The sequence below is a fragment of the Alternaria metachromatica genome, assembly GCF_023757995.1.
Source record: "Alternaria metachromatica strain BMP 0045 chromosome Unknown scaffold_21, whole genome shotgun sequence".
In the NCBI taxonomy this organism is placed as follows: Eukaryota; Fungi; Ascomycota; class Dothideomycetes; order Pleosporales; family Pleosporaceae; genus Alternaria; species Alternaria metachromatica.
In genome coordinates, this window is record NW_026055512.1 from 371,031 (window position 1) to 386,724 (window position 15,694).

At 54.1% G+C, this 15,694-nt stretch overlaps 2 protein-coding genes across 2 annotated transcripts; one reads left to right on the plus strand and one right to left on the minus strand.

The window, feature by feature from the left end:
• Positions 1 to 4,562: 4,562 nt before the first annotated feature.
• On the plus strand, positions 4,563 to 5,849 carry J4E83_008008 (uncharacterized protein; the record flags this gene model as incomplete). Its single annotated transcript, XM_049334905.1, has 2 exons — positions 4,563 to 5,207; positions 5,262 to 5,849. The coding sequence occupies 2 exons, from the start codon at positions 4,563 to 4,565 to the stop codon at positions 5,847 to 5,849; spliced, it is 1,233 nt and encodes a 410-aa protein (XP_049186056.1).
• A 3,026-nt stretch (positions 5,850 to 8,875) lies between these two features.
• On the minus strand, positions 8,876 to 10,516 carry J4E83_008009 (uncharacterized protein; the record flags this gene model as incomplete). Its single annotated transcript, XM_049334906.1, has 4 exons — positions 8,876 to 8,959; positions 9,147 to 9,896; positions 9,950 to 10,027; positions 10,403 to 10,516. The coding sequence occupies 4 exons, from the start codon at positions 10,514 to 10,516 to the stop codon at positions 8,876 to 8,878; spliced, it is 1,026 nt and encodes a 341-aa protein (XP_049186057.1).
• Between the last annotated feature and the right edge of the window lie 5,178 nt (positions 10,517 to 15,694).

The window sequence follows — 15,694 nt, forward strand, 5'->3', positions numbered from 1 at the left end:
AATACACCGGCGGCGCTCCATGATGACATTAGGGAAGTAACAAGGCAGGCCAGGAAGCCGGTCGGATACCGGAACAAAGGGCGTGACTGAGCAAAAGAAAGTGTGGCGGTGCAACTTAAGGAAGGCAGTAGGCAAACTGAGGCGGCATATTGGGCTCCACTAAGGACCTCGGAAAGCTGGAGGCGTCGTCACAGCCTCGTGCCCTCAGTCCTCAGGATGCTCTCGGCGCCAAGAGGTCCCTCTTCCTGCCTCGCGCGCGCTGCAATGACGCGGCCCCGTCAGCCACTTGGACGAAAAAGTAAAAAGGAAAGAACCCTGGCTGGAGCCGTGAGGCAGAAATCCTGAAAAAGCGAGGAAATTTGTCCAATCAAACGAGTTATTTGCACGGCAATTTTCTAATTCGTTGCTGCAGTCGACTTTGTATATGCAAAGAAGCCTGTGAATCTCCCGCTGAGGGTGTCGTGCCCCATGCTGAAACAAACGTTCCTGCATCCTTTCTGCAGTCGATTCTGGGATGAAGAGCCGAATCTGGTCTGCATGCTGCAGTTCGCACGTCTGCTCACCACGCGGTTGCCATTTCGAGCGATGGAGGCGCATCGCTCCGACGTTGTTGCAGGAAGATACATGCGGCCATATTAGGAAAGTGGCAAGGCTTTAATGAGAGTGAAGCAAGCAATGATGAGGAGAATTCTATTGAGTAGCGAACTGTAAATCCAAGTAAATTCCAAAACCAAGATCCGTAAAGCGAATGTGCCGGGTGGTATGTGTCATGCTTGTAGCAGACCACATCATGTTGTTGCAAGAACGAACAGCGCCATGTAAGCAATGCTTTGTCGAAATGATCCAAATGTCCAACAAGTCTACAAATGTGGTATAGTGCTTGAGAAAGCGGAGAAAGCGGAGAGTAACGAGAGATCCCAATAAATAACTCAAAGAAAGAACATCCGGTAGAGGAGAGTGCCGCATAAGTTCGAGAAGAAGCGGCAGTAGAAGTGGCTCTTCGTGATAGCATTGTCGTTGGTAGCTCTTGAAGTAGGCGGTGGAGGAAGACGAGGGTATGCGAGTGCAAGACCACGTTTAGCAGGTTTCCTCCTCTCTGCATGCGCCGCACTTCTCATGAGAACAGGTCACACAGACGTTCTGCCAGTAACTAATAGGTCCATCATAGCAGTTGGAGCAAAACCACACCACATTTCCATCTGCAGGGGCGGGTCCATGGTTGTTCTGCATGTTGAGATCGGGGATGCTGTTCGGAGCTGACGTGTAATTTCCGCCGAAAAGAGTACCAACAGGAAGCGCGATGGCACCGTTATGCAACATGGAAGTGACGTCAGTGCCACTTGGCGAAGATGGGGTGGCTTCATGGCGAACAGGTGTTGCTTGGTGACATTGGCCAATCGTCGAATGGTCATCAAGATCATGCCTATGAGGGAGGCTTTGAGGACGAGAGGCGTTAACCATGATGTAAGTATGGTAGAGTTCTGGCAGGCAAAGAGAACTTGATAGAGTTGTATGTGATCGTAGTGCTTGAGGGCTTGGGTGGGTTGTGGTTTGAAGCGTTGAGAAGGCGTTGGTCTGTCTTTAACAGTTGCGACACCAAAGCTATGATGCTGCTTCGCCATCTTCCTCCGGAGGCGCTGCGCGCCGCACTGATAGTCCTTTGAGACATTGGACTATGCTCGAGCACAGATAGGGTGGCGGCCGATGTGAGGCATACAGGCCTCGAGCGCATACAATGAAGCAACACCAGTCGTGAGGTGGGGGATGATGAAGGACCTCCCAGGATGTATAATGCATCAGCCACTCTAAATGGCGATGCTCCATGAGCAACTTCGCTCGTGATGTCAATTACGTTGATATGAGAGTCCTCAGGTATTAAGACAGTGTTCTCCATGACGTTATTGGCAGGCAATGGGTGGCCTAGGGTTGTGTGATGAATAACTTCGGGACGTGACAACTAGGTCCAGCTCCAGGAACGTATCGATAGGTCGCCAAAGGACCAGTGGGAGGCACGTTGGCAATGGCGAGGACGTTTAGGGTGACGTGCTCCACCGTCCGGTATCCAGGTAGATGGGCCCAACGGCGCCCATCGATGTAGGGCAGCAGCGGCCGGAGTTGTTACATTGCATTATTTACCTGGTATGCCTCTCCAATTATGGCAGGGCTGATATGGCACGAGCTGGCGGAACGAGATCTGGAACTTGGTGTAGTTCTATCGTCATGAGCACGTGAACGACTGTGGGCCCGACTGAACGCTTGCTTGGGCTACCCTTCTGGTACGCGGCCACCAGATGGGTGCATGCGAGAGGTGGAGGCCGAAGGAACGACCAGCCAAAGAACTGGTACTAACGCTTTTTTCTCTTAGAAGGCACGCCAGGGCCGCCAGTTCTATCCAGAGCAATTGTGGGGACCGATAGCATTGATGCTGATTAGGAGAAAGATCGAACGCCTGCCATCTGCACAGACCAGGAGGCGTCCGAATTCTCCTCGTGACCGCGTGCATTGGCCGGATAATCCAACGAGCCTCGTTACCAGCACGTGTGGAATGGATGACGAACGTTGAATGGTGCCCATCTTCAAGGAAACAGACGAGGAGTCTGAGTACGATGTTTGATAGGGCCTACATAGCTCTGCCTGAATGAAAGTTGCTGCGATCGGACAAAACTGGCCGGCGTTGAGATACCCCCTCGTGGAGCACGAGTCTTCCGTGATGAAGCCACCGTTTGCCTCAGGTAAAGGCGCAGCCGATGCTACACGGGCATGTCACCTCCTTGGCTCGACTAGGCAGGCGGTTCCCGAGACTAGGAGCAAATATAGCTGCGTAGAGTTGGGCTCCATCTGTGTCACTTGCAAGCCGTCGGAAGGTTGAGAAGGCCGTACCATACTAAGGAGTTCATGTATATTCGCAGAGGTCATAGCCGTCTGAGCTGGTCGTATGTGTGATCTATTTCTGCCGGTGTGGATGCCGTTGCCAGATCCAGTGCCCGTGTTCTTCAGGCCTGGTATTCGGCCTGCCCTCTTCAACAGCCATTGACCAGTGCGGCTGATGGCCAGTCGGCACGTCCATAATGGTGCCTTAAGAGCTTGTCTCGTGCTTTACGAGCCAGGATCTTCACCGAATATCCTTTCGCGTACGCCGAGGAGGCAGTGCTGGCCATTGTAGGTTTACCGATCCTGGTGATAGCTTTCTCACCGACAGCCGGGCGCGGCTAAATCGAGACCGCTGGCCACATGTCATAGCAGACGAACAAGGCCGTGCCGAACACATGCTGAGAGTTCGGATAATCTACCTGAAACCTTGAGATCAACGGGATTCTGGAGAAGAGTGCAGACAGACTTACATGGGCTGAAGCTCAGCGTTTGCCACTTGCGGTAAACCCAAGGCTCTCCGTGGGATCTGCCTGATAAACACGAGGCTAGCCATCGGGTCATAAGTGGCCAGCGCCGCTAAGTTGGTAATATCGGCGGGCCGCGGGAAACTCGATGGATCTTCCACCATCTCATGCAGGGCGCAGCGGATATTATACCTAGACGAAATCAGAGCCTCGTCTGGAAGAGCCGCATAGAGCTCAGCTCGACGTCGCACCTGTCAAGAGTCTCTGACCTCCAGATTCACATATCGTAGACGATGTCTCGCCGCAAACAGCAAACGCCGGTCCTTGTCGGGGCCAAAAAAGGCGGCTGCCAGCGTGTCAAAAGGCGAATGAAGCGCCGAAGATGAGGTTCTACGAGGCTACAATCCAGCCTCGTATGGCCGGTGAGTTCCAATGGGTTTAGCTCAGTCCATAGCTTGCACCCATGATACAAGTCCGAGAGCAGTCAATGGTGGACATAGACGCTGTAGGCCCAATGCAATATGGCTTGATCCTGCTCTTGTCCGAATGATCTCATGGGAAAAGGATGAGAGATTGTGAAGGTTAGGGAAGGCTGAGAAAGCTCGTGCGGGGTCTTTCTGCAGGTCATGCAAGGTCGATGCACGCTGGCTTTTAACGCGTAAGCAGGCCCCTTGGCTTCAGTCTGCTGAAGAAGCAAGAGCGTAGGAGATCGCACTCGCAGTGGCATCATTGCAGGTTAGCAAGAGCATTGAGATAGCGTTGATAGCTCAATTCGGTATGTGACGAGAGTCGTTGGTGGTGTTGTGCCGATCTTTCTCTTCGTGCGACGTCGGTGGACGCCGAAGTTCTGCCGATTGGACGAGTCGCGCACTACGCGTCGCCGGCGGTCGTGGAGAAGTGTCCATGGAGATGAGGCATGTTGTACACGGAAGTTCAGCAACTGTTCGAGATGGTTGTGACAACGCGTTGTCCTGTCTTCCCCGTGGCTATTTTCGTCAATCATGATGACGTCTCTTGCTAACCAGCCTCGGACTAGCGGAACAAACACGTGCGCGAACTTCTTGGCTGCGCGCTGGGCGGCTTCACGCCGCTGTCGTGCAACAACCGGGAACGTCAGGCCTTGTCGAGGGCTTCGTCGACCACCCGTCTTCGCGTGCGACCCCGACTATTTCAATTTGCTCTTTCTTCTTCTTCCAGTTGCTATCGAGCATTTCGTATAGCCACGCGATGGCACCCCCGTCAGTTGTCGGCTCCCAGAAGCCTGGCGCGACCGACACCACGGCGATGGAACAGAACATAGGCCAGGCCACCTCTGTCATACTACCCCTTCTGGAGTTCGGCGCCCTAGGATACGAGACATATGTCGTAGTCTACTTAATATGTGTCCAGTACCTCATAAACCCTTCGGAGGACATCCAACGAGACTTCGGCATTCGGCCGCGACGCTCCACTGGGATCGCACTCATAGTCGTCTACGCTATTCTACTCCTCCTCCTCATGGTAGCATGGCTGCGCCTATTACAACTGGTCTGGTCGAAGCCAGACCTCATAACTCTTGGTAATCCTTCGGTGGACAAGGCAGATGCGAGTACGAAAGGCTTCGGGTTCGATCAATACGATGCATACATTTGCGATTACCAGGGGGTGCCACTCTGGTGCGAGCGGTGTCACAATTGGAAGCCGGATAGGGCACATCATTGCAAAGAACTTGGGCGCTGTGTGAAGAAGATGGATCACTACTGCCCATGGGCCGGTGGAATCATAGCAGAGACTACGCACAAGTTCTTTATGCAGTTCGTGGCGTATGCGTCGCTATACACGACGTTCACTTGGATCGTTGTGGCCATTTTCTTTGCGGAAAGGAGTTCCAAGGTGCGCCCAGAAACAACCCAATGCATGCAGCAGCAGCAGGCTAACACATCGTAGATGGGCTCCAAGCCGGGGACATGGATCGGCGCGCTCGCAACAGCTGTGCTCTTCAGCATCTTCACCTTCACAATGACCTGTATGACAGGCTGGAATCTGATGATCAACTTCACCTCGGTCGAAGGCATCCAGCGCGGCGGCATCCACAACATCGCCTTCCTCATATCGAACCCCTCCCCGAACCCTGATACCGCTGCTCCACTTACTGCGACACCAACGACGTCATCCAGTAAACATCACAAGAAGAAGTCTAGCAGAGACGTGGCAGAAGAGAAGGAACTCGACAAGGAGGACTGGCCTGTTCTCACTACCGTCACCCGCCTCCCGAACCGATCCTACGTCGTTATGCAGACTAAGCCTTTGGAACACCCCTGGTATACAACCCTACTGCAGGGCTGGAAAGATACCATGGGCAACAGCATAATAGACTGGCTATTGCCGTTCCGCCAATCTCCATGCAAACAAAAAAGCCATCGTGGAGAGTTTGAGTGGGGTGAGGTGGTATACGACATGGCGAAGATGTATGAGAAGAAGAATCCAGGAGCGAGTCTTGCTATTCTTGATGAGACTAGGAGGTCAAGAAGATGACGTTGATGAGGGGTCCATTTTTGGGTCCATTTTTGCATTGTTTCTTTTTCGGTCAGCGACTTGGGCGTTCTTCGTATATTTTTCCTGTTAGGATGTGATACCCATGTATGTTGTTAGTCGTAGGTTGTACATAATGGTCCGGCGGAGGGAATGCTCATCGCATTTGCAAACACTACTGCACACTGGACTGAGTGACACAAGCCATACTGTCACAAGGTGATTGAACTGCCTTATCACGGTTACTACTCAGGTTCGTCATCCCTCCTAAACCCCACGTCAAAACGCCGACAAAAGCAAGCCATACTAACAGCAAAAAGCTCCGACGACGTTATCCTCACGTCGCACACACATCCATCGCACGAAAACACTCCACGTGGCCCATCCCACCCCCCACCCAATCAACCACCCCGCCCAACCCACCGTCCCCATGATAGGCCAAAAAGAAAGTCTGGTACACCACGACCAGCACCGTCCCCCGCCGATCCCACAGGCGATCAAAACAAGTTTCCGATGCGGGTAATCGAAGTTCGCGAACCAAACTCCTGCTTCTTCTGCCCGATGCCGCTGCCTGACGGTCCTTGTTTCCGTGTGGTGGTCGCTGGGGTCATAGGGGTTGGGCTGTGGACCTGCGCGTGAAAGTGCCTGTTGATCAGTTCTAGATGGTGAGTCGTGTCGTTACTTTCCGGGTCGTTGGGGGGAAAAGTTTGCAGCCTGCGGAGCTGCGGACTATGGGATGTAAAGTTGGTATGAAAGCATGTACGCGTAAGCTGCTAGAGGCTGTGGTGAGGTGGTCGGTGATTTACTTCATGCGCGTGGATGATAACCTGGAGTGTATCTTGTGGCCGTTACGCTTACTTTGTCAGAGCGCTCTTCATCTAGTCCAAGTGGAGGAGAGACCGTGAGTTGCAGCCATTATTATGGGCTCGTCGTCTATCTGGCCATGTCGCTCGTACTCGTATTACTGTGGTGGAATCTACTATCTATGTGGTCCTAGCCGCGCTGGTTATTTGTGGGTGTGTGACGTCCAGCTAGGCTGCAGTACCGCCAGTATCCCGAGTCAAACGGTAATCTTGACTCTTTGCGCGCAGCTATGATCGACCACGGTATAGCTCGGGACTTACCGCGATACCGACCGTGGGTGATACGAAGGATGAAGATCCTCATTTCATCCGTCGCAGTCGACCCCGGGAAACTATCTTGCGCTTCGCTTCGCATCGAGATCTGCGCAACGACATGGAGATGCTCATCCTCATCTCATTAATGTAACGCGACTATCAGCTCCTGGGGCAGGGACTGAAAATTGACGTTTTGTACTACGACTTTGGCAGCTGAAACAATGACAGCCATCATGTTTGCCTGATGCCCCATGCGCCGCCTGTGAGGCTGCCGGTTTCCGGACAACGGTGATCGTGATTTCCTCCAGGAACGTTTCAGTCTACCATGGTACTATAAATGGAGACATGCTTCCCGCAGACTATACGGCTGCGTCTGAAAAGGCGAGAGCTTGGACCTAGTCCTTCCGTGTTTGCCATGAACGTGCGTCAGGCCGCCCAATCCGTAATGAGGTGTTTACAAGTTGGGTAGTTCACGCGAGCAGCTGGTTAAAGTGAAGAGTCAGCTGAACTTTTGAGTTCTTCTCCACTCGCCACGGAAGCCTCCTATCAATCAAGACGTGAGTGTCACTGTCAATAAAGTGCGCGACGGCTGTTCCGGTGTCAGACCTATAAACTTGCTCTGAATGCCGACAGGTGTGATCCCCTTACAGTACGGGCCGCTCCATGGTATCCCTGTCAGCAGTGATTTTGGTCACGGTCCTTGGTTTTCGGGAAAGATGGCGGAGCGAGATTCGCAGGGCAAACCCTGACTCCGATCCCCCAATGATGTGCAGTGTTTCCCGCATCCAAATAGTGAGGGGTCAATCCCAGAAGAGGATCATAGCAAGGGTCTAATGCGACTTCATTCACCGGACTATGTGGAGTCTCTCCGGCTGAAAGGCTGGTTATCGAGTTCTTGGGCCAAGTGGAGTGCGAGTGAAGTTAGTGTGAGTGGCGCCCCGGCCTGTTTGATCCTTCACATCTGGAGGAGTCGGCCGATTGAAGTCGGTGGAGTTTTGATGTGTTGAGATTCGATATCACGAAACATGTCATGGCTCAACTTGTTCATACATGTTGCCGGGGTCGTTACTTCCCGAAAGCACGAGCCCTCTGCCAAACGGCTGGTGTTGCCTCTCAAGCACCACCGTTGTGTGTCATGTTTTAACTCTGGGGTTTTGAAACACCGGAGCTGTCGATGGCGTTTGAAGCGTAGACGCTAGATCGGTACCCGCGGACACCAGGGGGATGTCCGTTTGAACTTCCGCATTCGGCAGTGTGTGGGCCATGAGACCAAATCTGGCCATTCGCGATGAGGACGACTGGAGACTGCACTAGGCAATCAATAGTCTGGAGAGCGGCGGCATACACATGTAGCGCTCTCCGGGTTTCACCATGATACTGCCTGTAAAGTCTCTTTCAGTGGTTGCGGAGGGTTCACGATTCTCACACGAAGCGGGTTAGGACAGTGTCTGTGAGTCTCGTAGAGCTTTGGTGAGAAGATCGCATTGTGATTAGGCTATGTAGGAAACAATCTTCGAGGCCGAGGCCGATGGAAAACAACGCTGTAGCAGTTCCAGTATGCTGCGTTCTTGGCGCAAAATGCGCCCCAACTCCATATCCCAAAACGCTGATGTATACTCCGTTTTGGGTCCCAGGGTATTCGACTGAAAGAAAATGGCCAGATCATCCATGCGCCTGGTCAAGGTAGCAATATCCGACATTGCCCGCAGAAGGCTGTGATGATACAGGCTGCCCAAGAAACAAAGGTATCCAGATGCTTCTGGTTCCACCAGAATGCCGAAAGCGGAAGAGAGAGTAAATGATGTGCGCGATTAAACTCGTCATGATGAAGGTTGAATGGAAGATTCCGGTGCGTCCCAGCGCCTACTGGTCGGTCGCGCTTTCCTTGGGCGGGCCCATTTGCGTGAGACACTACGCCTCTGGGCCATTGGCTTCACGCTCTCGCTGTTCCTTTTGTGGAGCACGACGACGAGCGTTGATAAACCAGTTGGATACCTAGTGGATGTCAGCACTTTGTTCGGTACACAGACGTAAACTCGTGTGCATGCTAGAAAGGATTTGCGAGGGTAGCAAAAGGACCGACAGCACGCTGTAGTCTAGAAGATGTGACACTGAAGGACAGGAATGGCAGATGTAGTGAGGTTGTCAAAAAATAACGTTGGTGCTGGGACAAGTCACGTACCTGATTGAGACTCAATCCAGTCCGGTTGCAGAGCTCCATCTTCTGGTCTTCAGTCGGATAAGGCGATGTTCGGTTGGCGGCGAACCAATCTTTCAGCAAGTTGGTAGCTTCTTTGGGCAGGTTTCCTCGGCGCTTCCTGTTGAATGCGTTGTGATCAAGGCCTACGTGCTGCTGGAATCGGATGTCGCCATACTGGGAGTCGTAACTTGGGTAACCAGGTCGAGTAAAGAAGGATTCATTCTGTCGCTCGTAGCCACCGTAGACAGCAGCTTGGGGTTCGTGGTAGTAGCTGGGTCGTGGCTCGTACATGCCACCTTGCTGAACCATGGGCTGCTGGAAAGGGCTCTGCCCGATAGGCTGCTGGAGAGATGGTGGTGCGTAAGACATGTGACCCTGGGGTGCTGGTGATGACTGATGTCGCATGTGCGGGTTCATAGGCATTGGCTGCTGCTGGGGTGCCGCGTATGAATGACTTGGACGATGGAGCATGCCAGATCCGACGGGCTGCACTGCGTGTTGCTGGGCGATGCGGGGTGAGTAGCCAGAAAGGGCAGGGTCAATAGCACTGCTCATTCGACGGCCCTGCATAGGCGGCTCGTAGATATCGCCGAGCGTGTCGACGCGCCTTCTCTTGCTGTCTGACCAAGATACATCTTCAAACTGAGGTTGCACGTGGGGAGAGCTTTCAGCAGAGTCATTTCGACGCTGAGGCGTTCGCGGAGGTGTGGTGGTCCGCGTAGTGTGGAGAAACTGAAGAAGTCAATCGCCTGCGGATGGCATACATCGGCTGGAAGCGGACATACCTCAGAAAACGAAGGAAGTTTGCCAGGAAAGTTTTGCTCTCCAGGCTGAATGGGCGGTGAGCTGCGCATGTGGTGGTTCTGTGATTCTGTCAGAGTGGTGCTCGACGGTCGTAGTTCGTCGCCATCGACTGTGTCGGGAGTAGTCGTAGGCAGGCGTGAGTCGGGCAGCATTCTCGGCTCTGGTGAATGCGATCGGCGGCGTGTGGGCAAAGAATAGGAGCGCGGCAAGGCGAGTGAACGGGCGTTCTCGCCAAGTGCGTCCGCAAAGTGGGGATGGCCATAGTACTGGGCAGGTGCGCGGGGGCAGGCGAAGGGCTCGGATGCTCTTGCCCTCAAAGTTGCACTCTCTTGCCCGTGGACACGGAAGGGATCATGCAACGCGGGCTCGAGAAATCGCGGAGGGATGGGAGTGGGCTCGTGTAAAGAAGAAGGAGACTCTGGTTCTTGACTTACCGCAGCGACCATGTTAGCCAGCGGCCGTTCGGCAGGATGTGCAGAAGTCATCTTGCGCGAGTGCAGCGGTTCACAGTGACGGTGCGGAATATCTTGGAGAGTAAGATATTCCATATGTGCAACGGCAACACTGCTTAAATACTCTAGCATGCACGCGTTAGCAGATAGTCACTTGTGTATCAACGTCTCCATGCTGAGTGGGCGGACTGTCTTGCTCTCCCAAAGTACTGACAGCTTGGTACCGCTCTTTGGCTGGCACCGTTGAATGCCATCACCCACGAGCGGGGTCCCATAGGACGATAGGCAGTTGGGCGGCATTACTCACCCAGGTATTATGGTAGTGATGTAACAATTAACTCGAAAGGGCGACCAAGGGTCCGCTGCAGGACTACCGAACCACAGATTCTATATCGCAGATATATGAGTGGTGAGGGCGTGTGAGGGATTAGTCGTAGGATGGGTGTCGTGGACGGGTGGTGACAAGGGAGCCGGCGCAAGCACTCAGCGATTCGCAAGAAGATAGTTGGGCGTGATGGGGTCGTGATGACGGGTCCGAGGCGTTTAAGAAGCAGCAGCACCGCGAGCGAAGGAGGCGTTTCTAGGCTAGGAGGGACTGCAACGGGCCGTACATCAAGCATGCCCTGCGATCTTGCAGCACCAGAAAGCGCGTCAGGGGTGATGCCAGTTGGGGCCAATGAAGGACACACAAGCGTGTTTAGCACCACGTCTGTGGACTTGACAGGTGAGGGTTAAAGTTTGGTCTATATTCTCCGAGCGTGACAATGCAGGCTCTGGCCGGACGCAGGCCGAGCGCAGGAAACAAGAGACGCTCAGTCTACGCCGCAGATTTCGAGGCACGAGCCCGTCGGTGCTGGAGTCGCGCCATCTGCTGCAGACGCCATTGAGCGTCGGCCGGTGTCTCCACTGCTCGCATCGTCGCAGATCTCGCTGCTTCTGACTCGCCGCAGGCAGGCGCAGGGGTGCCAAATGCCTCTCGCCCATTTCGTCGCACCCTGCCCGTCGATTACCTCATCCGCCCTCCCACACACTGGATGCCGCAGCAATCTCACAGCGTGCCATCGCGGCGGTAGCCGCCTGTGGCCAAGCATTGGCCGACGCGGTCGTTGTGGTCTGGCGCCTCGCGGTCGGCCAGCAACCACAAGCAGTAGTTCATCGACACCAGCCTCGCCATAGGTCGCTACCGCCTACCCCCATCTCAAGCCTTGCGCCCGCCAGCAGCAAACCATAGTGGTAATTGCGTCGAGGCTAGCATCCAGCACACGCTACTAACTCTCGCTGCTGCTGGACCTGACTTGAACTCTCCCGGGCACCGGTGGCACGGTACCCTTATGGTTGCTTTTGCCGGAGATATCTGAATCGACAGAAGCAGCACAGCATCTAGGGCAAGTGGGGTAGGTGCAGCGCAGCAGCATCCAGGACATGGCTGCGGGTTGCACTTCAGTCGAGAGCGGAGTGTAATCCGACGTTATGAGGGCTGCGGTGCACCCCAGAGCCACGCTGACGGCGTGTATGTCACCCAGCACAAGGTACGATACCCGGCAGACAGCTGCCGCAGGACAGAACCAGGTCGGTGGCTGACCGTGGTGGACACTTGTGCAACGGAGCTTTTCCAGCATCCAGGAGCGGGAAGCCTTGGTGTCGTGACGGGGTACAGAAGCAGCTAGTGCTGCAGCAGCGAGCTTTGGGAAGGGAGAAAGAGGCGTTCGTCCGGTGGGACAGGAATAGCAGCTAGAGCGACGACGTAGCAGCGCGGGAGATGATGCACGGCGTTCGATTCTCCACCATGTGCCAGGCACGACTAATTGGGGAGCCGTCGCCTGCAGACCCTGAATCAGTTGGCGAGTAGTGCAGCAGCAGTATCTGCGAGACAGGTTACGTGTGCCGTCTGGAGTCGGCGTGCTGTCTGCCAGTGCCTAATACACGCACGCAGCCGTCGCCGTGAGAGCTGGCTGTCGTGGTGGAGAGCCCCTCGCAGTGCGGGCGGATGACAGATGTCAGGCTCATGCAGACCTCTGACGGTGGCATCGTGTGAAGAGGTGCGACCTTGTCTGCGCCGCCATGATTGGCACAGGGATGACTGGCACCTTCCCGCTCTCGGGGTCGCGCCTGCCCGATTCGCTGATCGCTTCCCGCTAGCCGGCCGATCAGACCTCGCACCTGCGCCTGGACGCCAGCCCTCGACATTCAACATCCGCCGTCTCGCGTGCCGGGTCGCTGCCGTCAACTGAGACCTTCTCCACGCTGTCGCCGTCTGCGCTCGCCGTCTTGCAACTCCACGCGACACCACGGCAAACTCTGCGCTGCCCTAACTGCGTCTATCGAAATCTACGAAACTTTGTCGCGCCCCACCATCCCAATCCTTTCGCGTTGTGTTTCGCGCTTCCAAATTGACGTCGACGCTCGCAAGGCTCTAATCTTGCCTTTGCTGCGTCGTCATTGGGTTCGGCATCGCTGCCGAACTGCAGCGTTGCCATTATGCTTCGGCGCCACACCGACGAGATGCCAACCTTGTGAACTGCTTGCACACCTGCATCGTCTGTCCTGACCGCTTGTCGGCTCGTGCCTGCTCCCACTATCTTGGCCGCTGTCCGCACTCACCATCCCGGCATGAGGGTAAACCTCCCGCTCGGGCTCGTATCGTTTTCGACCCCCTAGAGTGGTGGCCAGGGACGCTCGCACAAGGTCCGCTGCGCTTCCATCGCCGCAAGCCATCGTCACACGGCAGCAGTTGACCGCCTGACAGTCCGTCAACTTTGCTTCAGGCGGCTGCGGTTCGTTGTTGTGTCACCCACCGTCTCTGTGCTATGGCCCAGGGGGCTGTCAAACTGCTGCAGTGTAGCACCGCTTCGATACTAATAACTAGTACAGGGCGCCTTCCGATCTGGATCATCAGTCATATCAAATATGCCCTACATCCACAACTGTCTTTGCACCTCGTGTGGAGATGGCGCCGCCGCCCCTTGCTGGCGATCATCTAGGGCGGGGAAGCCCTTGCATTCCAGGTTGCGGTTCTGTCTTGATGAAATGCAGCTGCCGTGACTGGCGCCGTTGCACCAGACGGAAGCCACGAGCGCCATCTGCTGCGCGGACAGACCTCGAACCAGGTTTCCAAATACTCCACGCACGCTGTACCTCAACATTTGCGTCTTCAACAACCGAGATTACCAATCGAGCAGTCTACACGACAACCGCATGCTAGTGTTTGCCCGGCGCTCCATATTCAAAGGTACGTTGAGGCTCTTTGGATTTGGAAGACGACGAGACCTCGTCCGCGGCCTCCGAGACCGGTATCAATGCTTCCGATAGTTGCAACACTTGACGTCTTGTACTCGTTAATCATGGTGGCCTACTACGTCGCCTGATTATCATCATGCTCACCGCTCAATCGGCAATTGACGTGCAACCGGTCTGATTTGGTCTGAACAACCTCATCGGAAGAAAGAGATTGGAGCCCAGTAGCATGACGATAACTAAACAAGTGGGCGGGTGGCATTCGTAGCACCTGTACCAGGCTCGCCTCTCGCTATAGATACAGATCCGTGTCCGGAATCACGGAACTTCCATCCTCATACCAACGAATACTGTACCTGCAATTAATGTTTTGACTGTCCGTAGCGGACGGTAAGTCATGCAAAAGACTTGATTCAGAAAGAGGGGTCTGCACAAAACAGTTCCACAACACATGGTGGCGTGCATGCGTATCATGCCCCACTCTTCTTTCCGGTATACCAGCATCTTGCCCAGTGAACTGATGTTTTATCTTCAACAAACACTGCAGGTTCATTTACCCGGTATCTGGGTTTCCTTCAACAGCAGTGCGCACTTCTACTTGCAGGCCGAAGTGTTTTCAGGCAAAATGAGCAACATGTGCACTGCTGGCAGTCATCGACTAAGATCGTACTTGTTGAATCCACGCGCGTCCGGCTTCAGATGTGGAGAGATCTCTTAATCCAATCGTCATTCTTCTAGCGTTGATATGTTGTATGGTGAATTTTTGTTTCAGGGAATGACGTTGCCATAGGTTGTGTAAGGGGTCCAAGGACAATACTTCCCCATTCTCCATAGCTTTAGATCGTTGCAGTATCCTAGATTTGCGCTAACAAGATGAAACGATAGGCAGCAGACACTTCAAGTCAAAGCTGTCAGCTATGCGGAAGCTGGACGCCTTGAAGCCAGAAGCGGTCGATCTGGAGAGTGTCAGACGCTCTTCTAGATGGCGCACTTGTCTCTCAATAGCATAGTGAAGGCTATCGCGATGCAAGTGCGTTGTTTTACCTGGCACTATCTCGCTGTGTACTGGTTTACTGCACGCTGCTATGGCTGTCATAATCTCAATACACTTTGGGGTTTTCAGCGAATCGGCATCGCTCCGCTGATGCTTAGTGTGCGTCGCCTTTATCTGTCCGAGGCTCAAAAGCATGATGCTAACCAGAAAAGCTACAGTTTGGGGGCGTCATCAAGATCCCACATTCCTGGCCCACTAGCTGAAGATACTATCGGAGACCCACGGACCTGGATCAGAGATCTCTTTGTAGATCGAAGCCCTACAATCTCGCTCCAACGTGCACTAGATACATCGCTAGAACTAACATCATCTTCCGCACGCGACAAGCGAACGCAGTCCTCAGCGGCATTGTCGCCGTGGAGTCTATCGGTCATGTTTGAACAATTTAAAAGGCACCGTCGTTGCTTGCATGGAAGGCTCTCGTTAATGGCAGCTTAGAGCTTCGCACTTGTTTCGCATTCGCGTTGGTATGCAAATTCGCAAACATGGTAATCTAGGTAATGTCGGCTGTGAAATTTGTCACTTCCCCATGTTGAGCGGACAATTTCCCACTGTCTCTTACGCGCTAGGTGCACGTTCGCTTCCAGTCGAATGAGGTCTCTGTTGTGACCTCGGCAGCTGACGGTTGCCAATTAGGCTTGGTTCCTGCATATGACTAAGCTGCGCGAGCCGCAGATCGTTGGCTCAGCCACCTTCGACCCTTCTTTTCCCAGCTGAGATCGGCTTCACCTGCCGTTCGCACACATCTGCTGGCACTCATGCTGCAAAATCAATATTTCGGACGGCCAGGGTAGGCGATGCGACCGCTACGACTTGCCCTGACTGCAGGACAGCATGACGCAGTCGTGTAGTACCTCCAGAAATCGACGGGTTCGCATTCACTCCCACATCACTATTCAACATCACTATTCAACACTACAAAGTGACATCTTGACAGCTCCCGTCGAGCTGGATCATCTACTTCCCGTCAACTAATGCTGCCAAGC